Source organism: Hippoglossus stenolepis, chromosome 10, assembly GCF_022539355.2.
Source record: "Hippoglossus stenolepis isolate QCI-W04-F060 chromosome 10, HSTE1.2, whole genome shotgun sequence".
NCBI lineage: Eukaryota > Metazoa > Chordata > Actinopteri > Pleuronectiformes > Pleuronectidae > Hippoglossus > Hippoglossus stenolepis.
The window spans coordinates 14,099,542-14,125,864 of NC_061492.1; the positions used below are offsets into that span (position 1 = coordinate 14,099,542).

Sequence of the window (26,323 nt, forward strand, 5' to 3'; positions counted from 1 at the left end):
ATAATAACTTGTAGCTTCAAAGGTGTTTACATCTGTGTTGAGTGATCTGTGTAGAACCTGTCGCCCTTTGTGCATGTAAGCCTATACAGACTTGTATAGACATAGATACTGCACGAATGTAATTGTTGAGTACAAAAGCAATTAGGTCCCACACCTTTGACTAAGATACATAATACACTGTGGTCTGCTGCGAACATGCGCATTATCTCACTTCAGCTGTATCAGTTTACTATTGAATTTAGTGTCATTTTGTTGTCTTCAGAATCGCCCCCGAGCAACTTAATTACAGCATTCGCAGTCTGCCTACAGGATTAGGTTTCCAAAGATAGACACTGACGGTTCCACAGGACCACCCTCATCCTCTCCTCTCCGCGGCGATCCATCTTTCACAGTGCGATCATGTTGCACGCAAACTGGCTGTGCGTGTGAGTACGTATGGATTATATGAATACAGAGACATGCAGGAACCAGTGTGCAGCGAGGGTTTTACAAACACACAGGTCTGTCTGAGCTTCAAGGAGTTCGCTCCAGTGCGTCTGTGGGCTTTTACTTGTCTGTTAAATAAAACCCACCCAAACCACCAAGGAGTCATGTTCGCTCAGCCCTTGTCAAGATTCCTCCCCCTTGTACTTATCCTCACTTTCGCTCAGCGCAGCCTTCAATACACGCAGTCTTCATCCTGGACCAGAACAGCTGCCTGTTGTAGTAAACAGGTAAAGCGTCACCGTGCAGGGCAGCGAATTGTGTGTTCGCTCAGTGAATGGGGCTGATAAAAGCAGCCATTGTTCAGAGGGTTTTATACAGTCTCTAGTTTGTCTGGAAGGGAGCCACGCGAGACCATAAAGCACATTATAATCTTAATTTACTGCAAATTGTTCCCTGCCATTTTAATGTCTATTAATGGCTTTAATACAATGTTTATTGTTTTCAAATGGGATTTCTTCCTATTGCACAAATTGCGCCGTGTATCTAAATTGGCGCGCAGTAACAAAAAAAAAATCTTTTTATAGCTCTGTAATGTCTCATGTGGGAAGAAATAAAAACATCAGATTTTTCATTTTGCATCAGTAAGAACTGTGTGTGTGTGTGTGTCTGTGGAGAGAAAATGCCACCCATGCAGCTCCTTACCGCCGCTGTGTGATTAATGGACAGTCTTTTTTGCTGAGGGATGCTGATTACGAGATGTTTTGACTAAGATCTGATTAGCCAAGCCAAAGGCCTATTTTATTACACACAAAACATTCCACTTACTGGTCCTGTGTTCCACTGAATGTCCCTCATTAAGTGCTGAGTGTGGTTGGATCCCCCGTCTGTGAACCACTCTCCCTGTTTTACATTTATCAGAATCTCCCACACACTTCTCCGCAGCGCAGCAGCCTGTTTGCGTCTTTATGATGACAGTGCGGCTGCTGCTTAGGTCTTTTTTCTGGAGGGATGAATGGAGTGTGTCCCATCATCACATTAAGGCTATATGGTGTAAACTGTATTCATTTATCGTCTTATGTTTTCATGACACTGCCAGATGAATAATTCATCTCAGAATGATGCAAGAGAAATTCAGTTGTACTCGTCTATGAAGTAAACACACATGAAGGCTATACTTTATGTCGCTGTTGTTGCAGGGCCAACAGGCTGCATGGCCAGGGTGGGGAGATTATTGTCTTTGGGCGTTTGTCTCTTGTGGTGAAGTTTCCAGCAGCGCCCATCCAATGATTAAAAAAACTTCTTCATCATCCCTTTTTCTCTGTCACAGTGTCTCTTCCTCCCTCTTTTAATGGGTGTGATGTGCATGTTCGCTGCCTCCCCTCTCCTTGTCTGTGATGCTTGTTGTGGGCTCTCTGCGGGCACATTTAACAGCTCTCCCCCTCGGCAGCGGTCGAGCCACAGAACAAACGTGTCTAGCAGCGAGTGGCTCGGCGGGCTTATGAGGGCAGAAGCGGCGTCTGCTCCTAATTGGGGGAAAATGTGTGGCACATGGAGACTGCATGTCGGGGGCTGGCGAGGTGGTGTAACACCTCCCTCTCTCATTTTCCCCTGTTGTTGTGGTGCCACTGATGGAGCACTGCAAGCTCAGAACCATTTATTCAAGTGCCATGTTCCCCAAGACTAATGCATGATGTTTTATGGCAAACACACTCACTCCATCTCTCCTGTGTGTGTGTGTGTGTGTGTGTGTGTGTGTGTGTGTGTGTGTGTGTGTGTGTGTGTGTGTGTGGATGAAATGTTAGCTCTGAGCACTGTGGAGCAGTGGGGGTCCAGCCCATCCTTATAAGTTAAAGAGGTTAAAGATGGCACCGCTTGGCTCAGGGATTTATGGCAAACTTTGGGCAATTTGGGCCTCATGGCAATACCATAAGTTGACACTTAAACCATGTGAAATACAGTAGCCCAGTGAAAATGACAGTGAACAGGATTTTCTCTGTGGAGTTTTTAAATAAAAGATAATGAAAACATAAGTGAAGAAGTGCTTTAAGGGAACTTTAGAACCTTAAATAAAAGAACCAGTGGGCTCAGTGTAGTGGAATAGTGTAAATAATGTTTATGAACAAAAATCTTTGGCCCGCAGACAGAAGCTGAAAGTTTATTGCCTTTATTACACTTTACACGCCGGGTCCAATCACATGTTTATATTACATCGGTTTTTGCAAGAACCCCTGCAATAAACAGCCACTAAAGCTAGGGTTGGCAATCCTGGAAAAGCTAGCAAGAGCAGGCTACACTTTGAAAATAATACATTTACCCCCCTTCCCATTGGCCCTCTCGTCAAAACTACAGCCCCAAAACACATCAACGTGCACTGCCTGACAACTGCTAGAAAACTGTTCCTTGATTGACTTATGACTATCGCCTCTGATTCAGTGGAGTATGTCAATCCGGCTAAAGACCCCGGTCATGCACAGTGAGAGCACGGGCAGGGTGCACACAGGCTGGCAGGTGGGTTTGTGACAGACCAGTACGCCATGCTATGACTGCTTGTGTTCATCACAGTCCTGCGAGGGCCACAGATACCGCCTTTTTTTTCATTTTCTTTCAACTTTATTTATTGATGGCTTTTGGGACATTTCAAGAAATGAGACAAAACATGTGTCTGTAACAAAATACCAACCCCTACCACCTCTAAAACATTTTTTTCAAATGTTATTACACTGTTACTTGCTATGTCGTGAACAGTAATTCTGACATGTGCACAAGCAATCCTAAAACAAGTATGAAAACATTTCATTGACATAAATAAACAAAACATTCTGAAGACATGAGTTCCTGTATTTCCTTTGAATTTCGACCAAAATAAGGAAAACTGCTGAACAATGTCCGATGAAGATCATGTAGTTTTAACCGACTTCTGCCTTCAGTGTTTTATGTTCATGTTTGCTTAACACTTTGTCTGTCCTTAACTTTCTAAACGGCCTTGATTTATTTTTAACCGTATGCTACGCAATGAGCAGCCTAATAACTTTTAAGTCAGTCTTCTTTCAACCGAGTGCAACTATCAAGCCATTGCTTGCCGTCATACTGGCTTTTGTGTGCTTAACACTGGCATTGACCTGAGATTCTAGAACAAACAGAGCTGGTTATTGCAGCTTTGAAACTCCCAAGCCGCCACCCTCCCCCCCACCCCCACCGGTCTATTCTCAACACAGTCTGTTTCTTTTGAAGTGCCATTAGAAGGATTTTTCCTCTGGCTCCTATGTGGGCTTTGCCCTATCCCTGTAAAATAATGTGGTTTCCCTGCAAGCTGCTGCTGCTGGGGCCGGCGGGTCGTTGGCTTTTAGGGTGACACTCCTCAGAAGCAGCATGAGGGCTGTCACCGGGCTCACACGCAGACTCAGACATGGCGAGCCATGTATCAGTCAGTGAAACAAGAGAGAAACGTGAGAAAGGGAACTTCCTGAACACTTTGTTAAGGACTTTTTATTGTGTCACTCTGTGCTAACCTGTCGCTGGAGTGGAATATATACATCTGTACAGAAAGGGCTTTATAACATTGTTATTCTCCTGGAGTTCATGTTTATCTCACAAAGTTGTACGAGATATGACCTTTATGATGTAGGTTCAGCTTTCCCTGGTAGCCATTAGAGGGCCGTCCTTCTTGGTAATCTATAGTGACAGCATGTCGACTGGTTGACCTTTCTGGTCATGAGAAAATTATTGACTATATATATATATATATGTATATACTATATATATATATATAACTTACATAAGCAAAATTCATGACAGATGAAATGTGTATGTAGTTAGTTAATGCAATTGCGCCAATCCCTCAGTAGCAGACTTTTGGTGAATGTTTCTCTAGTGAGTGATTGGGTCTTTAACATGCGTGTAATGAGTAGCAGAAAGACAGAAGGCCATGTTGCCAAGTGCCACATAATGGGGCTATGATAAAACTCTGGAAAGGCTCATGACTGTGATACCCTTCATCCTTTATTTTCAGTGAGCTGATCAGAGAGGTTTCTAATTCTGCCCCTCTCTCTCTCTCTGTCTCTGCCGACTTCCCAGTCTGTGGTGAAAGCCTTTTGATTCATTTTGTGTTTTCCTCTGCAGAGCTGTATGGTTTTGATGTGCTCATTGACTCCAACCTCAAACCCTGGTTGTTAGAGGTGAACCTCTCTCCCTCCCTGGCCTGGTGAGTGACACTGTCTCACATTTGATTACTTAGTCCGTTGTTTTCGGAGAATCTCGTGCTGAACATGTTTCTTTTCACTCCACCAACGCAAACAGTCTATTTTTTTTTTATTGCTTTTTCTTCATAATATGCAAGTGGTTAATAAAAAATGTTGCCACATTGAAGGAAATGGCACTCAAACCAGTGTGTCACGCTACAGATGTAGCCAAAATGTTGTTTCTAAAAACCCATTTTGTCAGTTAAGCAGTTTAGTCAAGGTCACACAACAAATCTGTATCCTCTTACAACTAATTTTGTTCCTCCCTGTGCACTGAGTTGTAAATTTTGTGTTTGCTTCTTTGTGTCATTTACCCGAAATCCATCTATTTACAGCGATGCGCCCTTGGATCTGAAGATAAAAGCCAGCATGGTTGCAGACATGTTTTCGCTTGTGGGTGAGTGCGTGCTTAAAGGATAACTAAATACAACTTCCTCTGGTTTCCAAAGTGATTAGACAGTTTGATAGACATTTAATTTGTATAAATTCATTGTTTATGCTGGTGAAACAAAGTGCATTAGGCCAGCAAGCTTCCTAAGTTTCCCCTCTGGATTTATGAAGTATCTATTTATTATCCATATATCTAAATAAGTAGAAACCTTTAAAAATCTTAGAAAAGAAGAACTTCTACAGTATCAACCATCACATAATTAACAGACGAGGGGAAAGATTTGGTAAATAAAACACAAAAAGAAGAAATAGAATTATAAAAATATCGGAATTATAGATTTTGCTGAGTAAGGGCCGGGTCTCATACACGCAAATGCAGGCAAATATCACAAGTCAAAGTTCACCACAGTTGAACTCCACATGAAGCCACACACTGGATTTGGTTGACAACATGAAGCGAATGCTTTATTCGCTCGCTCGATGATTTTGGTTTAAAGATTGTACATTTTGAAGAACCTAATATAAAATGAAAAGTCCTGTAATTATGCTGCAATTCCTTTGCCAGTCTCCATTTAAAGGCGTGGTTGCTACTTGGCTGTTTCTAACAGGTTTCCAATGATGAAGACAGTCGTCTATTGTTTAACGCCTAATCTTTTCCCACATTCCACTTGTCGGGGGTTTGCGCAAAGTGCCGAAAATAGGTGCACGGCTTCATGTGGGAGCTGAGGTGTTGAGAGAATAAAGCTCTTTTTAAACTTTTGAAATGATACACGGACAAAATTGTCAACAGAGGCTTTAGTTGATTTTTAGTCATTAAGCTCTTTTGAGACTGGATCCTACATGTCAAATAATTAAAGCAATCTTTAGCATGAAAACATAAAAAAAAAAAGCCTGGCCCCGGGGCAGAGATGAACACTGTTGATATTACAGTGTTTGCAGCAGGGAGGGAGATGCGTCTCCGTTATGCCTCCTCCCTTTTTAATTACTCAATTCTCACACACAAAAGAATTTAAATTTTTTTATGAAATGTAAGTTTAGAACAAGAGGGATCTCATAATCTGATCACCACCACATACACAAGCATATACATATGATCTCAGAGCACGACGTATTCATGTTGTAAAACCAAAAGCCTTTATTGTTATTATACAGCAAACAAACTATGAACAGCGAAATTAGGAGTTTAGAATTAACAGTCAGACAAAAGGAAACAAAAGAATATTGCCCATAAGAGTATGCACTTAAAATGTAATAAATACTATAAAAACTCTTCAAAAGAAAAACAGATATTACACCTTCAATTTAATCTTCTACTTTATCCTGATTACCAATCACATGAATCACTGACTTGCTGGAATCCATCTACAATAGCACTCAATCATGAGGTCTGTCTGTGGTCTCAGCCTAATGATATTAAAAAATTGTCTAGTGTGTGTGTGTGTGTGTGTGTGTGTGTGTGTGTGTGTGTGTGTGTGTGTGTGTGTGTGTGTGTGTGTGTGGTGTGTGTGTGTAAGTGCGTACACATACGTGCATGCCCACTTATGTCTCAGGCCCAGGCCAGGCCGTGGCTTGACGCCCTCCCCTCAGGCTCATTTAATGAAAGAGCAGAATCATAAATTGCCAGTTATCTTTGAAGTGAGACGTTAGCGAGGGCCTGGTGAAAATGAGCAGTGGCGTGTAAAACATAGCACGTCTATTATGTTCCAAACAAGCGAAGTCAGCCGCTGTTGGCTGATAACACTTGGGCTGCATCCCAGACCTGTAAATAATGACAGCATTCCATTAGCATTCATTTTCCGCCTGTGTATAGCTGTCAGCTCCGTGTCGCCCCGTGTTTGTGATAATTGCTGTGTTTAGGCAAGAGCGAGGCCGGGGCCTGATTCTTACCTGACGGCTCGGATGAGGTAGAACAAATAGCCTGCAGCTCCAAGCTGCCAATAGACTTAATTCAGCTCAAGTATGACTGCTGCAAGATACAACATAAACATAGTGTATTTCTGGAACATTTCCCTTTTGCCAGTAGTCAGCTCTGTGGGAATTGACAAACAGAGGATCATAGATTTACATCATATTGACAGGGTGGGAACATCCATTAGTTGCAAACATTTTCCCTCACTTCTCTTCGCTGCCACTGCGATGCACTTAAATGTAAATGTTAGCGTGCCTGCAGCGTGTCTGCAGTGTGCGGTTATGTGTTGAAGGCACAGTTGATGCCGTAGTTATGTTTCATATATGTTTAATATCTAAGGAGAAGGATTGCGCTCTTATTTGTGAGTGACAGTCTGACATGTTTTTCGCCGATTTTGTTGTTAGTTAGCAAGATTTCGCAAAAACTACTGGACGGATTACCACAAAATATGGTGGAATGATGGGGTACGGGTCAGAGAAGAAGAGCCCATCAGATTATGGTGCCGATCTTGATCAGGATTTAGTTTTTACTTTCTGTAACATTATGATATATGACGTTTTTTCAATATTTTTGTTGTCAAAATAAAAATCTGGATCTAGAGAATTTAAATGTGGTTTCATAAGGGGACTGGAGGAGGTATACGCTCTACTGAGTGACATTCTAGCTATATTTGTAGTGTCATGTAAACCCAAGAGGGCTGAGCACATTTTGGTGCATTACACTTTAAGAAATAAATAGCTAACTACTTACTAAGGTAACTGGCTGCTGCAGGGTTACATTTAACAGTGAGAAATACAATAAGTGTGGTGTCACTTTTCTCTCTCCCAGCAAAAAAAGTGACAAAGAGTATTTGCAAAATGTTGAACTGTGCCTTCGATCAAGCAACCCGGTCTGTTCCACATCAAGTCAAATCAAGTCAAGTTTTGTTTCTGTAGCACATTTCATACACAGGGAAACACAATGTACCTAAAGTGACAATACGATTGCAACACAATTATACGAGTGCAATAATTCAGCATCAGCAGGTTTTAGTGCTGTTAAATCATTATCAAACAAACACACACACACACACACACACACACACACACACACACACACTTGCATTAAAAAGTGTTTATTGTGAGGGCCACTCCTATCAAGATGCTGTATTGTGCAACAATCAACAATCACTATAATAAAACAACTCTAACTTTTCTGCCTAAAAATATATAAAATATATGTGTTTCATATGCAGGATATTTGTTAAGATATTGTTGAATCCCCTATTACCTTTTGCCCTGCTGTTTCTTGCACAAACACTTCAGCTGTGATGCAACATACAGTATGAAGTTCATGGGAATGAACATATTCAAGACCCGATGTTATCGATACACATGGTTATGAGTGTTCTGCGCCCCTGTAGGCTTTGCGTGTCAGGACCCTCTGACGAAACAACCACGCTCTGACCGAGTCGCCCTGGACCCCAGCCTCAAACACCCAGCAGCCCCCAGAGCGCAGGTACTACACACTCACACGCATACACAGAAAAGAGGCAAGCCAAGTGTTGCACTCATTCACCCGTGCTTGTGAAATATTCCCATCCTTGTCTTCATCTCCCTGTTGCTCGCACTACATTCCTGCCACTGTCGCTGAGCTTGTCTCCTACCCTCATGGAAAATTCACTGTAATGCAAAACAACTGCTAATGTAATTACAGCGTTTGAGTGACATCAGTTTGTAAGTGCTACTCTCTGTGGCTTATTGTTTTATCATTTCTAATCAAGTGACTAATGCTCTCTCCAGGCCTCGTTGCCTAATGATGCCACAACAGCTAATGCACTTGGCTCCCTCTCCGCTTGACTACTGCACCCAGATTTGGCGCGGGGTCTTGCTGGAGGGAGATTACTAAATCAGACAGATTTCTGCTCCACCTTACATTGTGTAAACGACCTTTGTAGACACACAGTAACAGTGTTTCATTGTTGCATGCTGATGTGGCATGCATGTCGTCTGTATGCGGCTTTGCAAAAGGTTAAATAATAATGCTGAAGCTCACCCACGACTCACTGTCTTCACCCATCGCCTCTTAGAAACCTTTCTCTGCACTGACAGCCGCTGCACACAGCAGAGCGGTAAGTCTTTCTTCTGACTCCAACATATTAATCTTCTTTTGCCTTGTTCCTCTGCAATGCCTTGATGGCTGTTACATTACCGGTAAGAAATTGCTTCCTGCTTTTCTCTGATTTGATTATGTGGCTTTACTGTTTTTCATCGTGGCAGACAGATGTTTTTTATTGATCCCTAATGCGGCTCTTTAATAGAATTCTCATTACATTAGCAAAGTGGCTTTTGTAAACAAGTGCTTGAGATTCTGCAATGCACCCCATGACTCGAAAAAAGTCAAAACTTTGCTGTGAGGAGTCTCAGTTACTCAGACGTACCTAAAACAAGGCCGCCTCCAAGCCAGGGCCGTCACAGGGGCTGTTGAAGAACTCCGGGGGCCTTCGGTGAACCTGTCCTCTCCTCTTACTTTGATTAGGGGCAACAGTTGAGACTCTTTTACTGGGATTAGGCCTTGTCACTTTTTGGCTCCCTTTGTATCCCCCCAGCCGCGTCAGACAAATTAAATGTAATCCCCCTGCTATTTAGATGACAAATTCTGTATGTGATCCCGTGGGGTTGCGCCTTGCTGTCTGGCCCACGTTCCAGTCCACATGCCAAAGTTGTCAATCACAGCCTGGTCGTGCATGCAGTGGGGAAACAGCCAGGAATGCCAGTGTATAACAAAATGTTCCATTTGTATGACAGGAAGGAAAGAAGAGAGGGTTCTTTTGTTTCTCTAGGTGTAGTTTACATTTATTAATGAGAATTTCTTGATGAAAAAGGTCATGTTTGTCAGTCAGAGATCACATCTTTTCCAAAAATGCAAGACAACTTTTGAAAACCTTTGAGCGTAATTACATTCCTTTACATGCTTTGCCTCCACTCTTGTCCCCTGTAGCGACAGAAGCCTGCGTCAGCTAGTACCTCTGAAACAGAGGGGTCAAAAGACAAGCAAGCAGCTAAACAGGGTCAAGGAGAAAGCACTTTGAGCTTGACTGCTGAGGAGGTAAGCTCTTCATAATGGTGATGTGTGTGATTTTTTAATATTTAAAACCTGAAATCACAAACACACACACACACACACACACACACACACACACACACACACACACACACACACACACACACACACACACACACACACACACACACACACACTCATTGACTCCAGCACACACTTTTGCAACAGAAATGACGTATGAGGCCTCCAGAATTTTCTGACCGACAAGACCCCGGTCATTCCGAGCCACAGGCACGGGCAACAGACAACCGGTAATAAACTGTGCCTGAGGAGCGCAGTGGTCCAGAGCCGTTTGAACCACGGGCACAGGCACATGTCATGAAAGTAGTTTTTTTTAAATATAAATTCTCCTATAAATGTGATATTAAAACCAGCATTTTCATCAAAGAGCAGTGATAAAGTTTAGTTTACAGCTCAGAAAAAAACATTTAAGTGTTCAGAATCTCTTTATTTATTTAAGCTGTTTCAATTTTGGGAAAATATATTTTGCTTTCCTTTGTTTTTTCACAAATACAGACGAAAGTGCTGAGGAGGATAAAGGAGGAGTACGAGAGGCGAGGAGGTTTCATCAGGATCTTTCCCACTGCAGAAACATGGGAGCTCTACAGGTGAGCAGCAGATCGATGAACTCGTAACACTGGAGTGGTGCATGTCGATAAAGTTACTCATGATTAATGGTGTCCTTAAATAAAAGTAGACATTCAGGTTAAATTGATGGAATCAGTCCTGAAACAAACCAGGCCATGTGACTCCTCTTGCCTGTGTCTAATTGAAATACCAGACTTAGGTGTAGCTACAGTTACTGACCATTTGTCTTCAGAACCTATTAGTTGAACTCTGTGATCCGTTCCAGGAGAAGCTTACATCCTACAGTGACTAATTGTTGAAGTTTAGAGAGGAAATCTGCTTTTGTGCTTACATTTCATATTCCTATATGAGGATTTGTTGCCTGATTAGCTCCATGGCTGCATTAGCAGCAGGGATTTTGTGGCATTTTAAGAAGCATATTATTGAGCGGTTGTTGGGAAATTATTGGTGTATTTAATAGCGGCTGCGTTCGGAGTAGCTGTATAACAGAAGCCTCATTTTAACACATTTGCCACAAAGTAGAGTGGTCAAGGCTTAATGGGGCTGCTGCCTTTATGATTATTGTAATTTGCTTATTATCTTCTTCTCTCAGTGGATATCTGGAGTCCAAGACTTCAATGAACTATATGCTGGCGAACAGACTTTTCCATGGAAGGTAAGCATTTCCACTGTGGTCGAGATTGGGGGAATAAATCTCTCCATCGGTTTGTGGAAAGGGGTCGGGTTCGAACGTGGCATTTGTTTGCTCCTTGGATTGAATAGGTGAGGGGAACAGCTGAAAAGCACAGTCAACTTTTCCAGCATGCGCCCAGTGTGTATGTGGCGTTGTCCATTCAGGGGCAAAGGGGGAAAACAGTTGAACTGTGTCTTTTTATTGAACCACATTTTTGTTTTTTTAATGCAACATGCATTTATCTTTCAAGTTTTAACCACAGCTTTGATTGCAATGCAATATTGTCCGGAGATTTGGCCCCCAACTAAGCCCATCTACGATTTTTCCATATTCGTTAGGAAGCCAGATTAGGGAGACGGTTGTTGCTGCAAGACCTCGGCTGCTGTTATTATTTGCTTTTCGTTCTCCCTCTTTCGGGCCGTCACTGCCGGTCACGTCAAGCTCTGGACAAACTACTAAACCGCACTAATCTTTCTCAGAACTGGCTTCAGTTAAAAAATGTGCTGCAAATTACCTTGTAATTGTTGATAATATGCGTATAAATCATTATTTTTGTTGTTATTACAATTGTGCTGATGTGTCTTGTTCTGTCTCTCAGGAATGTGAATGGGAATGTGCAGCTGCAGGTGGACGCCGTCCATCGCTGTCACGCAGTCCAGTATGAGAGGAAGTTGCTGTCTCTGGAGACCCGTAAGAGGAGACAGCGCCACCTGACTCATCGCTCTGCTGCGGGGAAGAAAAAATCGGGTAGGCCCAATGTGTTCCGCCTCATTTTAGCAAACTGCTTTTTTTGTGTAACTGAGAAGAGCGTAGCTAAGTGGGATAACATCACACACTAATACACTTTTGGTTCCAATAAATAACTCCCCTGTGTCATGGTGAGGTTGGCCAAATATGACTCTGAATGAGTTCATTTCATTGCAGCAACAATAAAAGGCCTATTTTGAGTGTATACATGTATTTAATCCAAAATGCCAGTGATGCAACTGACATTTGTCTTTCCTTTCAACGGTGCGTGCCTCAGGGAAGGAATCCAAGGCCTCCTCGGCCGAGAGCAGCGGTTGGGGGGGAGAGGAGTGCGCTCGGGAGCAAAGAGAGGAGGTGAAACAAGTTCTCGAGCCAGTCTCACACAAGGCTTTGGTAGCAGAGCAAAGAAAACAAGTGGCCGCACCACTGGAGCGCTGCCACAGTGAGGCTCTGTCCAGCTCGGAGGCAGCCACACACAATGCCAGGCCCAGAGTCAACCTGCTCAACATCCTTCAGCAAGGGTGGGACCTCAGGTCAGTCCATGTTCTGGGCTGCTGCTCAGGTTGGCGGCTGCCGTCATCTGCCTCCCTTCCAGTATTTTCTTCTCCCTCGCTTTCCCATCTTTTCCTCTTTATGTACCCAGCAAAGGAGATGAGAAGAAGTTCAGTCCCCTTTTTCCTCATCAATGTGTACCTGTCACCAGTGTTGTCTGAAAGAACAGGCTGCAAGATATCCACATCTTGGATTTTTAATAACATCTAACCTGCTAGTGAAATAAATGGGTAATAAAACATGTTGATTTAGTACCAGTTGCAATCACAGAGCTTCAATAATAGTCCTGTATTCGTTAATGCTCCACTATACATGAAAGAGGAATAAAATCCTAACTTTTATGTTACCTGGAAATTAATTTTTTTTTAACTTTTCGTATATCCCTTCAAAAGCACTACACACTGCTGCGTGTTTGTGCCATATGTACTGCTGTGTTGCATGCAACAGTCCGTGGTCTCCTGTCGATTTGAAAAGTGTGCCTGAAATTGTAATTTGAGGAGGAATTACAATAACAAGTCTGAGTTTGTAGAAATTCCGCAGTGCTTGCCAAGACTGTGTATGAAGCAAGGAAATTATAGTACAGCATATCATTGTTGGTATTTGACAGCTTTTTTCAAAACTTTTTCTTTCTTGCTTTTTTTTTTTTCATCTGCAGTTTTCCGACAGCTCTCGTTCCAGGTTCACCTGGGCCGTAGAGACAATTTATCATTCTGATACCGGAGCAGGACAGGAAACATTGTGTTTCAACAACTTCTGGCTGAAAGTGATACACTCTGTACCTGTTTTTGTTTTTCTCTGTTTATCTGGATGATATGTCAGCAAAAAGGAATGAAGAGGAACGCATCATCTTCCTGTTGTAACAGATGTATCACTGCATGATTCCAGCGTAACAAAATAGTCCTTACTGTCAGTTTCAAGCAAATCATTACTATTGTTATTATTATTATTTGCTTATTACTTAATACCTAAATAAAACAGAGTGTAAGATCAAAGCATGTAAAACACATCATATTCACTATAAAAAGGCCTTACTGTATGAGGAGTAATCTGAAATATGACACTGACTCTAAGTAAAGATCATTCATTGTTGTGACATCTTTTCTTGTCTATTTCTTTAACTTTGCAGTTCATGATGATTTTCCGCTCTTTCTACTTTTGCATCTCCTCTCCAGTAAGGTGCAGGCCAGAGTGGCCTTCTCCTCATACCTGCAGCGAGTCCAGCTCAGGCTGTTAGCAGAGAGCCGAACCAACTCCGTCCCAGCTTGGCCAGACAAGGACAGCGACCAAATGGTACAGTGATAATCATTTTTAATCTCCTCTTACGAATAAACCGGATGATTTATCCTGGAGCATGTTTCCCATACGTCTGTGCCAGACTTCTTCTCATTTGATATTCTGTTACTCATTTGTTCCCTTGCTATAGCTGAAATGTGTATGATGCATTTGTGGCCACGTAGAAGGAAAATGTAGTCTCTTAAAAAATAAAAATGGCCTGATTGGAAAAGTCTGCATTGTAATGGTGTACATCATCATCAGTGACCTCAAACCTTTGGGGAAAATGAATATGATCTCAGGCCTGATCTGTAGGCCTTTAACTTCAAAGGTCTCAGTGTTTTTGAAAAGCATTGGCCGCTGAAAAGGAAAGCACACGCACGCACGCACGCACGCACACACACACACACACACACACACACACACACACACACACACACACACACACACACACACACACACACACACACACACAGTCGTGTCTCCATGACATGTCTCCATAGTTACTACTAGCCTAACCCTTAATCTAACCTTAACCTAAACCTAATTTTGACCAAAACCTAATTCTATCCTAACCATAAAACATGTCTTTGTCTTAAAAATCAATGATTTACGTTACTGGGACTTGATTTTTGTCCCCATATGGAACAAATGTCCCCATAACGTGACTTTGTAAAGAGATAAAGGTCCCCAAAACATGAGTAATACCTGATCTACACACACACACACACACACACACACACACACACACACACACACACACACACACACACACACACACACACACACACACACACACACACACACACACACACACACACACAGGCAGTTTGAATGAGTACTGCATGATAAAGCAGTGATAATCACGTGTATGTTTTCTGTCTGCTCAGGAGCTGGTGATTCGCTTCCTGAGAAGAGCAGCCAGTAACCTTCAACAAGACATTAAGGTGGTATTGCCCAGTCGCCAGTTACCACTCCAAGACCGCAGACGCATCCTGTCCTACCAGTTAGGAGAGTTTGTCTACTGTTACAACAAGGTACATGTTCCCAGATGCCAATTTCTTTAGCAAAGAATAAATTGAAAGAAACGCAAGAGACATTGGGCAGTTTCTCGACAGACATCTGAGTAAATCTGCTCTTTTATTTCTGTTCTTATCTTCTCAGGAAACTGAGCACATGGTGAAAAAACAGGAGAAGAGCAAAGAGGAGCATTGTGTTAACCCCAGTGTTTTTCAGGAGTACATCACTGCTGCAAGGTTAGTGAATTGGCAAGCCCTCACACCATTGTTCAAAGTTTGGCTCTTTACCGTTCCACTTATATATGCTACTGAGTGAGGAGTGATCTCAGTCTGCTATACACATTTATCTCCTGTTTTCATTAACAGTGAAAACGATCTGGAGGAAGTACTGACATTCTACACACAGAAAAATAAATCAGCCAACGTCTTCCTAGGAACAAAAGTCAGGAGTGTTAAGAAAGACGTTCGTGAAATAAATGCCTCGGGAGATTCTGGCAACTGTGAGAATTCCAAAAGTGAGTTCCTTCCATGTGTTTTATTTTCTCCCCCCATATTCTTGTTACTGTAGGTCTGGTTTATGTTTAATATTTTATCATTCAAGCACAGTAAACAGGAATTGTTTAGATTTGTAAACTTGAGAAAAAAGTTAGGAGAAAAGAATTGAGTCATGTGGGGTGAGGAAAAGGTCAGCTTCAAATGATTAGCTCTCTTTGGGGGAAAACAAATGTGTGTCAGAGGCGAGGAATGGCTAACTGATGATAAAGGGGCTCTGGCTTCTTTCGTCTTTTGAGCAGCTCCTTCTGTGGCCAAAGAGGATTCCAGCGCTTCAGAGTCCTCGCTCTCCACGGGGAAAGTCAGCAGTGACCCAGACATCAAGGCCGCCGAGAGTCAACCTTCTGTACGGGCGCTGTCTGAAGAACAACAGGCAGCGGTTGGAGCCAGTAAAGCCCAGCCAGATGTCCAGGCGTCTCAGCACTACTCCGGCTTTCCTGTGACTTTAGACTGCACACATGTTCATGTGCAGCACTGCTCTCCTGCACCAGCTTCCCTCCCTCTTCACTGTCCGCCACCGCCACCACCACCCGCTCCGCAGCCGCCGTCCTACACACAGAGCTTGGCAAAGTCTCAGTTCTGTCATCCTGAGACTCTTTCCGTCCTTCCTGCGTACACCTCTGTCCCTATGGTCACGAAACCCCCGAGAGTGACGTGGACGGCTGTCTCCGCGGGCTCTAACACAGTCTCAACCGCGCAACCATCCCAGGAGCTCAGGAGGATTCAGTCCTTCGCCACATCCACATCCGGTTCTGGGGCAGCCTCATCCATCCAGAGTGCCACGCACATCTACAGCCAGAAGCTCTCAAGACCCACGTCTGCAGGCCAAGGTAAACCTTTTGTTCCCTGCTCTGCGCTGCACTGACCCTCTTGTTGTCTGATTCAGTCTTAAACCCTGTTCATACCTGGGATTAACATCCGTCCTGAGTGATCCGATCACAAGCGGTCAGCGCTAAGTACAGGTCTGAATGCACCCAAATGCATCCTGAATGCGTCCTGACATTTAATCACTCAAACCACACACATGGCTATTCATTTTCCTATCTTGATTCGAGAGCGTGGTCTTTCAGTTTGAGGGTTGGACTTATTGATTTCACATTCGGATGTTGTAATGCTCTCACTCAAAACTCTGCGCTCACACTCAAATATGCCCCACTTGTGCTTGAATGACCACCTACTCTGCTGACATCTTCTGACCTGCTACAGATATTAAATGTAATTTTACATTTCTCAGTGACCATATGTTAATTTGTTTGGAGCCACAATATCAACACTGACCACCACAAAATGATTGATACTTTTCCTAAAGTGGTCAAATCTTTCTTCATAGCTGCTCGCATTCATTCATTCAGCCTCTCCTGACACTCACACACAAACATCGGACACATCAGTAAACTCAAACTGGGTAAGAACAACATCATTTGGTCTTTGCAAACCAAAATGACGAACATGTGTATTTGCACACAGAGCGGGGAAGTGGAGACACATTCAGGACACATTGTAATGCAGGTGTGAATAAACGACCTTAATGCTGGAACACTAGGTCTAGGAAATACCAGGTGTGAACTGGGTCTTATATGTTCTCACATTTGTCTTCTGATTTTTTCCTTCAGTCAACAGGAGGAGCAGCTCCAGTAAGCTTAAGTCAAACTCAGTGGGGGCCTTGAAGGATTTAAACTCCCTCTCTGCCCAGGCCCAGTCCAACCAGCAGGCCTTCATTTCAGCCCTGCAAAAGCTGGCGGATAAGCAGGTTGCTCGCCACTATGCCAGCTCCAGTCACATCAACCTGCTCACACAACACGTGAGTTCATTAGGTTTTTAACCTCTTTAACCCACCGAGCCAACAGCTGCACCCACCTGGAGCAGAAAGTTCCACCGTGCTCGAATAAAGAAACCGTGCCGAGTTATTAAGCAACTGTAATCCGAGCTGTAACGTTTCATGAAAGGAAGACGAATCTGGCCGCTCTTGTGTGTCTCACTGTGAGGTCTCTGATATTTCTCTGTGTTGATGTGTAAACCTGGCTCTGACCCCATGCCTGTGCGCAGCATCTCGCTGCTCATTCATTCAGCAGACCTGTCGGAGCCGGAGGGTCTGCTGCCTCTTACCGCGCACCTTCCTCTGCCATCAGCCCTCAGCTCGCCTGCAGCCTGTGGGCTCCGGTTGGTGCGGGGGTGAGTCTGGCTGGCTTAAACAGTGGTGAGCCGCATCAAGCCCCAGCTCTGTGTGAGGTCTCATTATCAGATGCACCATGGGGGAGTGATTTCTGTTGATACTTAAAAAGCAGCAACTTTTTTTGTGGTAATTGATGCTTATAAATAGAGGAATGTGGCAAATTGGCACTGAGCAGGAGAGCGGCAGCTTCACTTGCTCCATCACCACCTTCTTCTATGTTCCCCAAAGGTTTGTCCTTTGGCCTGGGGAGCCCCGTAACCTCTCTACTCTGCTCCTCCTCCCCCTCCTCGTTCTCCTCCTCTTCCTCACTGGCTTTTTTTCTGTCAAAGTTTTCTGTGATGGCACCAGACCACACAGACTGCAGTTTTTATAGCTTCCTTTTGACTGTACATTATTCTGTCTGTCTAAAAGAAGTTTGCTGTGTTTCCTAGGACTAGTTAATCCTGGACATGGCAGCAGTTTATTTTTCAGGGTGAAACAGTCCAGTGTTTTGCACTTAAAGGCTCAGAGGACATTAAGTTTTTTCAGGGCACAGATTTGAAGTCATTAAATCACTTGCTGAACTAAATGGAGAACTTTGTAAACAGGAACAACACCCTGTTACACTAGTTGACCCCTAAGGTTTTGGTAATTACTCACTCTCATGCTACAGGCCACATACTGTATACACAATTAGGTCTGTACATGTGTCTACCTGTGTATTTTTGTGCCCAACACTTAAGTATAAGACTATCTATTTTCTTGTTCTGATATGTTAAATGATTTGTGGCATTTCATCAACAACTCTTTCATTATCTATGCTATATATGATCTATGTATATTATCCATATACAATATATACTGTATACATTATACTGAATATATCCATATAAAGTATATGCTTTTACTTCCTCAATATAGATGAAATAGTTTCTAAGAACATGACCAGTCAACCTTGATAAGTTATTTAAGGCTGTAGCTGAGTAACACCATGCTGAGACATTTTTCACGCTGTACGAGGCTTGGCAGCTTTACAATTTTCCCATTGAACATTTAATGCTACGCAGCAGGAAATAAAGTAAATAAAACCCCAGAGCGGTATGATTAATTCTAACATTCGATCACAGTGCCAAGCATGGTTCCCAGGGTGCGGAGCAGCACCGAGGTGCAGTCGCTTCAGTAGCGCTGATGTGGTTGTAAACACATTTGGCCCAACAAGTCATAATAGCTGATTTTTGTGAAGGATGGAGGTGCCTGTGGGGGAGGGGACCACCTGGATTTAGTGCTGAGCGGAGACTAGCTGTGCCATGTGCGGTGTGTACATTTCAAACAGCTCCCAGATACAAGAGAATAAAGTAGTCGATGTAGAGGGGGGGGGACAAAACACGAGCACTTCATTATACGTTTTCCATAGCTTTCGACGCTGTGTGAGCCGGCTGGTAGCAAGTGATATGATTGCACAGACTTGACTTAATATTGATTCAACAACAGAATGCCAACTTCCTGCTGTTACAATAAGTGTAATGAAAATGTCATTTAATTTGTCTGAGTGGAATCATCAGTTAAAGTCTTCTCCTCTGCCCGCAGCTGACCAATCTGAACCTGGCCAACAGGATGCTGAGCCAAGAGAGCTGCACTCTGAACCCTAAAGTACGGCACACTGCTGCTGCAACACAAGGCCCAGTGAGAGCCGCTCACTCTGGAACAGATCTACTAAGCAGCTCTGGGTGAGTCCAAAGAAATGTGGCATGGCATCTTGTTTTCAGACATTAAAACAGTCTTTGAACGTTAATTTGGGTCTGAAATTGCTTTTCCACAAAAGGCTTCAATAAACCTACTTAGAAAAAAGAAAATATTACATCCACCCGATCTACCTCACCATAAAAACCTGAATCTATGAATATGGACACTTACTTCAATTCCGTCCAAATTCCAATCCCAGTTTTTGTGCACTGGAGGCATCAATTTCAATATTCCATTTATGGAATCAGATCAGGATTTACTATCATACTCTTGTAAGAACACATCTTAAAAATATAAGATGAACAAATGAAAAACATTTTAAGTTGAAGAAAAATCTAAAAATTATAGGGAAACCAGTTGAAACCTTTCTATTTTTTTTTTAAGATTGCTCAGTATAGATTGCAAAAAAATGAAAATGATGAATATTGGGAGGAGAAGACACAGGTCAACTCTTTATGAGCATTAACAACTTTCTCTATTACCCTTGTCATCACATTGCACACCTCTGCTGCCTTGTCAGAGCTGTCGTACATCTTTTGGTCAAAGTTCACCGTTGTTCTCACATGTACTATTTGATCGCCCTCTTCTGAGGCTGCACAGAGGGAATTGAGCGTTACAGTCTCAGTGGAGTTCACTGCCAAAGTAAACAGCTTATCTCCTCCCTGAGTTTGTGATGCTGTGCTGATGTACACCATTCCTGTTGCGAAGAATCTGTCAAAAAAACTTGATTTGAATAGGACTTTTCTTTACAATGTTACAACGTGCTTTAGTCGGAAGAAACAGTGAGAATAAAACATTGGAACAGGAGCAGAGATAATAAAACTGAGAGAATTATATAAATAAATAGGAATAAGTGTAAATAAGAGCTTATGTTAATCATATGTGAAAGTTTTCATCAGAAGAAAGGTTTAAGAAGGGATTGAAAAGAGACTTGAGAATTCCATAATGTGGGGGGGGGCACGGTCACCCTTTTTGTGTTTGTTTTTTCCTACCTGTCACCTCCGGTAGATTCTCATCTGCAATGGAGGTGAAGAAAACTCCCATGACCTCACGTTGCTTCACGACATCGTCAAAACTAGGTCTTTTGTTATTGTTTTGATTGAGAGACACCTCGTTGCTGAAGTTACGAATCGTAAATCTAAAAATGAAAAATGGAATTTGGAAATCAATAAGAAAGAGTGGGGAGGCAAATGCAGAGGGGATGTGTCCATGCCTGTTAGTGCCAGTGATAGGCCGGGCAGCAGCATTTTGTTTTAATTAAAAGCAATGTTAGGAGATCTGGCTGATTAAAGGGCTTTTACAGTAATCCAGGCAAGATGGTTTAAAAGACTGCGCAACTTTTTGCAAATCAGGAATTCATGTAAATATAAATAACTTCGTAGATTGCCTTGAGATAAAGGAAAACAGGACTGAAAACAGAAACAGAGGTTTGCGTCAATTATTACCCCAAGATTACTAGCACTCAGCTTTTGAGTGAGTGATCAACTGTAAGTGTTTACTGTAGAGAAGCAGATTATCGCGGCCTATGGTCACACTCAGTAGAACCGCAAGACTTTTTTAATGGTCTCGAACAAATTTTCACATTGAAGATTGTTAACCCCTGGAAAAAGGTTTCGGAGTGCCAGCCCGTCTTTGGGAACGCGAGTTGCGTGTGGAAATGGGCATTTTGTTCCCTGTTTTGAAATTTTTTTATTGTGCTGCGTGGAGCTAAGCAGCAGCAGAATTGGCAGCTGAATGCCGGGAGTGTGTGTGAAGCATGCTGGCAGCTCAAAACATTGCATTGGAGGGGTGGTGGTGGTGGTGGTGGTGGTGTTGGTGGGGGCAGTGTCAACACCCACATAGTCTGTCTGCTCCTGGCTCTTGCCTCTGCAGCCATTGAAATTCCTCCTTCCTCGCCCCTTTCACAATGCTTCAGAGAGGAGAAGGAAGGAAGCACAAGCACAGACTACGATCACATGCTTGTGGTCTGTGGCACCAGACCATGATAATGAACCCAGTGGCGATCTCAGGGTGTGTAATTCATTGAAACATAATTGTCAATGGTCACCGCCCCACATCCCCCCACCCCTTTTTTTTATTTCTCTGTTGACATGTGAGTGACAGTCTCTCAGACAGCTTGGCCCTGATCTTGGACTCTGTTTTTCCAATCCAGCCCTTTCTTGTGTATCGAGCTGTGAGAGAATGCCAGGAATGTCTGGCCTTTTTCTCTTTTTTAAAATGTTTTTATTTCCACAAGCCAAGAAAAAGAGTTTTAACAGAATATATAATTTTATGGAGGGTATCATGTCGCTTTTCTATATGATACTTAAGAAGCAGAAATCTACTCCTGATCTCCCATTTCTGGTTAAAGTTCTAATGCATTGATGGATCATATATTTTTTTTCTCTAAGGTTTGTAACTCCCTTTAAACTTTTCTGCTTTTACACTTCTTTCACCAGATAATAAATTAAAGTATAGCATCACATTTCCTATTCAAAGAAGGAGGAATGTAGCTTTCATTAGATTATTTTAAATCTCTCCATCAAAAAAGCATGGTTTCCTTTATCTTCCTATTTGTCACTGGCATGTAAAATAAAATGCTCTCGTACCCCAATACCTCAGCCCTTGGTTTGGCAGGAACCTCTTACTGCAGTGAAGCTTCTTTAATAAGAAATTAGGATAAATTATCTTGATTTCACCTCGGTGCTGTTCCTTATAACACAGAATTTCCTGAGTCCCCCACGCACGCACTTACGCACGCACTTACGCATAGCATATGCACACGCACACACACACGCACACACACACACACACACACACACACACACACACACACACACACACACACACACACACACACACACACACACACACACACACACACACGCATCCACACACACACACGCATCCACACACTAGGGCTGACAATTTGTGCCAAACATACTGAAACTGTTAAGCTCGCTGGCTGTTTAAAGCAACCACAGGGGTGAAGTATGATGGGTTTCAAAGAATAGTACGGCTCTTTGAAGTGCGGCTGCCAGGATCTACCAGGTATGCTGCATCAGCACTCTGAGCGGCTCCCTCACTCCACTGTGCTGACAACCGGGGAGCTTTGAACCATGCTGCACATCTTCGTACACCCACAGCTGGGTTCATTTCCGGTGTTGGACCTCCTGGTACATACATGACGATTTTCACTGAGAGTTCTTGTGAATTAATGGGAACAAAGAGAACCAGAAGTTCAGGCTACAGTCAAGGCGAGAACCTCAGAACAGCCAGTTTGTTGTGTTTGGTTATGTTACTTTTTCAGACAGCCAATTGTCCTTATCACTGTAATGGGTTGGTCATTTCATCATCCAATCATTAATGTGTTATGAGCTGCAGCACCCATGGCCTCCCTGTTTCCTTCTTCCTCCACGAACAAACGACCACAAAACTATTATTCCTCCAGTGTTATGTTCGCTCCAGCACAGTGAACTGAGAAATACCACAACTCTGCTTATGCAGGGTATTTATAGTTCTGTTCAATATTTTGTCAGATTGCTGTTTGACTTGGTTGCAATGTATAATACTCCAAAGGATTTTATGACAGCCGATTTGCTGAACCAACAGCCAAACTCGGTAGAAAGATTTAAATGCTCCAAACATTTAAAATTCTTCATAATAACCTCTGACAAGAGGTTATGTTTTCACCCCTGTCCGTTGGTTGCTTGGTTTGTCAGCAGGATTACTCAAATACTACAAAATGGATTGCCACAAAACTTGGTTGAAGAATGGGAGAATTAAAGAACCAATACGATTTTGGCACAGGCGAACCCAGGATTTCTTGGTGGTGCTTTTCACCTTTATCGACAGGACAGTGCAAGGTTGGAAGGGTTAGAGAGACCATGGAAAGACAAAGGCCAGTAAAAGGCCAGGTAAGAAATGAGCCTGCGGGCGCTGCAGGAGGGCTCCATTCTCTATTGTACCTGCGCTACTAGGTGAGGTAGTGGGCCCCTCAAAACTTGGAACTTTCCGATCAATTTCTTTAAAGTGGCCCTTTTTAACAATAAAAAAAAGGCGTATTTAGGGAACTGTCATCGAGTGTGTTGGATTTGCTGCGGCTTGATTGACTTGCAGGTAACTTCTGGGCCTTGGTGGAGGTATTTGCTCTACTGAGTATCATTCTAGTATTATTTGTCACTTTTACAGTATGTAGCTCAATCATCTCTGCTGTTGTTGTTTGAAATTAAATCTGTCAGGTAAATTTGCTTCTTAATTTTCCATGTAAGGTCTCCTTTGAGAGTAAAAACCAGAACTGGTCATTTTACATCGGTAGGTGTTCAAGATATCAAGATATTCTTGGTTTTATTCCCACAACAAATCTCCAGAGAGTAGCCACTTCAGTATTTTTAGGACATTTCAACTCAGTGTTATACTGTTGCAGTAAAACACGGTAAACAAACACTGATTAATGGCTGGAAATACCCTCACACTCCTGAGGTGGCTGATGTTTACACTGACCTGGCAGGGCTTTGAGATACTGCGGCATGATGTCATCTCAACTCATACCGTCCATTTTCCCACATTCACACTGGGTTAGATTGATGCGGCACATGTGCTCAACTTGCACCGCTGTGTTGTTCTACAGTAATTTATATCCGCGTATTAAAGGATGGCGAGCTCACCGGGGAGTGAGCTGACTCCCACGAGCTGAGGTCCGGCAGGGAGGGAAGTCCCAGATAGTTTGAGCTCTGCACATGTGCTGTTCTAGTGATGAGAAACTCAGCTGTAAAACTGCTCTTCTCTCTCCTTTTTCTCCCCCCTTATTTCATTGGTTACCGTTTTGGACTGACCTCTGCTTTCTCCTGCTTTTAAATCATGCTGATCTCCAGTATTTATTGCGTGATGTTGTGATGACAATCCCTCTTTGGAAAGATCTCTCCTTAGGGTGTTACAGTGACATTGTACTCAAGGAAAGCTTTTGCTCCTCACCTGAAAAAGAGAGGGTTTCAGACCACATAATAATAAAATGGAACTCCTGAAGGTCCCAGTGGTCCAGCGTGCAAACGGCAGCCAAGTTAAAGGAAATGACTGCTGTAAACAAAGAACAAGTTCTTGTTTTGTCTCCTGGCGTGGTAGAATCTCTGGCCTTGCAAGGTTCACAGACAAGCCTTTGTTTCCAGAAGCTGAAAAAGTTGAATTGGCCTGCGGTCACACCAGTTGTTTTTGCAATATATTTGCCATTATATGAACTGAGAAACGCATGGGTGGATAGTATGTTCACATGAGTGTAAGATCCCTTGTGTCTTTGTTTGGCTGCACTGGACACAAATACTTTTTCACTTGAGCGGCACAAGATTATTATCCCACACTGGGCATTGTTGCTCGAGACTAATTGAATTCTAATTTTAGAGCTTGTCATGGTTTGTTTCTAAAATACTGTAGCTCTTGTGATTTTAAGTCCCCATTGTTTTCTTTTAGCCTATAGACCAATGGACAAATGTTATTACATATAATGGGTGGAATTTCCAAAAGCCTTTTTGTCATTAAGACCCAGAGGGATCCTGTTTCTCCAACTGTGCTTGTATCTCTCAGTCTCTTTTCATTTTTTCAAAATGATATATATTTTAACACGCATCTCCCAATAGTGCTCTTTATGACATTATTTTTGGCTGGGGTGGTACATACACAGCAGCACACCAGAGTCCACATAGACTCAATTTAAGCGTGTCTGAAGAGAAGGTGGTCACCTCATTGCTTTAGCAGGGGCCAAAAGGAAAAAAAAGGCTGAAACAGGCTTAGTCCTAATGACAGATAATCCAGTTACAAACTCGTGGAGCTCGTCAAAAGGTTTGCTTTCCAGTTTGTGGCTTTGTGATGTGAATGGAACGTGAAGCTTGAGGTGCACTGAGGCAAAGAGGAAGGGTTTTTAGTTCAGCCTGAGTTTGCCACAGGCGTGCCCTCTACTCTGACTCTGATTTGCACACTTTGACTTGGGGCTTCTGTGGGCCCAGTAGCCGAAGACTGGGTTGCTGTGAGCTGTCTTGTCTTTTTACATTTTTTGCTCGTGGTGTTACAACTCAACACGTGGTTAAATGGTCAAATAACTGACGAGGAAAAGATGGTGGCAAATGCAGTGCTGGAATATGGTTTATGATAAAGCCGCTAAAGTGTGCATCAGCACAATTGTTCTCATCTAATAAGAAGGGTACGCCTTTGAGTCAGCTGTAGCTTCATATGAGGGCACAGGGATTCGGAAAAAAACAGCGTGGGGTGCACAAAACTTCTCATCCCTTACCAATCATCATTTTAACAGCTTGTGAACACCTCTACGTCGTAATTTATTGAGATTCACTGCAATTGATGTTATCACACTTTGTCTATGCTCCTCAAAAATTACATATAAAAAAGGATTGTCGTGAAAAAATTCCACCCGTTACCTTAAAATGGTTTGAATGAAACTCTACACCTTCCTTCCTCACTTCGTGACTGGGATCTGTGACTCTCCTAGTTTGGTCCCGGCCCCTGCCCTCTCTCTCCCCGCGCTCACAGCTCACCTGCAGATGAGGAGCCTTTTCTTACTGAGCTCCACCCACAAGTCGACAGGATTGGTTTCTTAGATTTGTGACATCATCAACCCTGGCTGTGTATATTCAGCCATGGTGTTGACTGCTTATGTCACTCAAAATGTCTTTTATCATCAAAGGCACAAGGGGAACAAAACAAGGTTAACATGTTTAAAAACTTCCCAAGATGGGGACTTTAATTTTCTAGTGGGTCAATAGAAATACACTTTTTGCATGAAAATGTCTTAATGTTAAGCAACAGCCAGTTAGCTTAGCTTATCATAAAGATAGAAAATAGCGAAACAGCTGTGTCTGTCAAAAAGTATCAGACGTCCACCGACCAGCACATCCAGAGCCATGCAAAGTGTTTTCCACAGTCTCTAGTCTTTATGCTAAGCTATGCTACAAGGCAGCTGACTGTAGCTTCCCATTA

At 42.9% G+C, this 26,323-nt stretch overlaps 1 protein-coding gene across 5 annotated transcripts in view; it reads left to right on the top strand.

Moving 5' to 3' along the window:
* Positions 1-26,323, top strand: part of ttll5 (tubulin tyrosine ligase-like family, member 5) — a 53,820-nt gene that overhangs the window by 14,203 nt on the left and 13,294 nt on the right. For 3 of the 5 annotated variants that reach the window (XM_047341565.1, XM_035167423.2, XM_047341564.1), the window contains exons 13-27: positions 4,546-4,627; positions 5,000-5,061; positions 8,366-8,460; positions 9,943-10,050; positions 10,582-10,673; positions 11,246-11,308; positions 11,925-12,073; positions 12,351-12,606; positions 13,798-13,915; positions 14,788-14,934; positions 15,062-15,153; positions 15,283-15,431; positions 15,711-16,298; positions 17,082-17,269; positions 19,208-19,347. In XM_047341565.1, coding sequence (XP_047197521.1) covers positions 4,546-4,627; positions 5,000-5,061; positions 8,366-8,460; positions 9,943-10,050; positions 10,582-10,673; positions 11,246-11,308; positions 11,925-12,073; positions 12,351-12,606; positions 13,798-13,915; positions 14,788-14,934; positions 15,062-15,153; positions 15,283-15,431; positions 15,711-16,298; positions 17,082-17,269; positions 19,208-19,347 — 2,329 coding nt within the window. Of the gene's footprint in view, positions 1-4,545; positions 4,628-4,999; positions 5,062-8,365; positions 8,461-9,942; positions 10,051-10,581; positions 10,674-11,245; positions 11,309-11,924; positions 12,074-12,350; positions 12,607-13,797; positions 13,916-14,787; positions 14,935-15,061; positions 15,154-15,282; positions 15,432-15,710; positions 16,299-17,081; positions 17,270-17,514; positions 17,942-19,207; positions 19,348-26,323 lie in introns of those variants that run through there. The other 2 variants (XM_047341567.1, XM_035167424.2) reach the window with 2 other exon arrangements.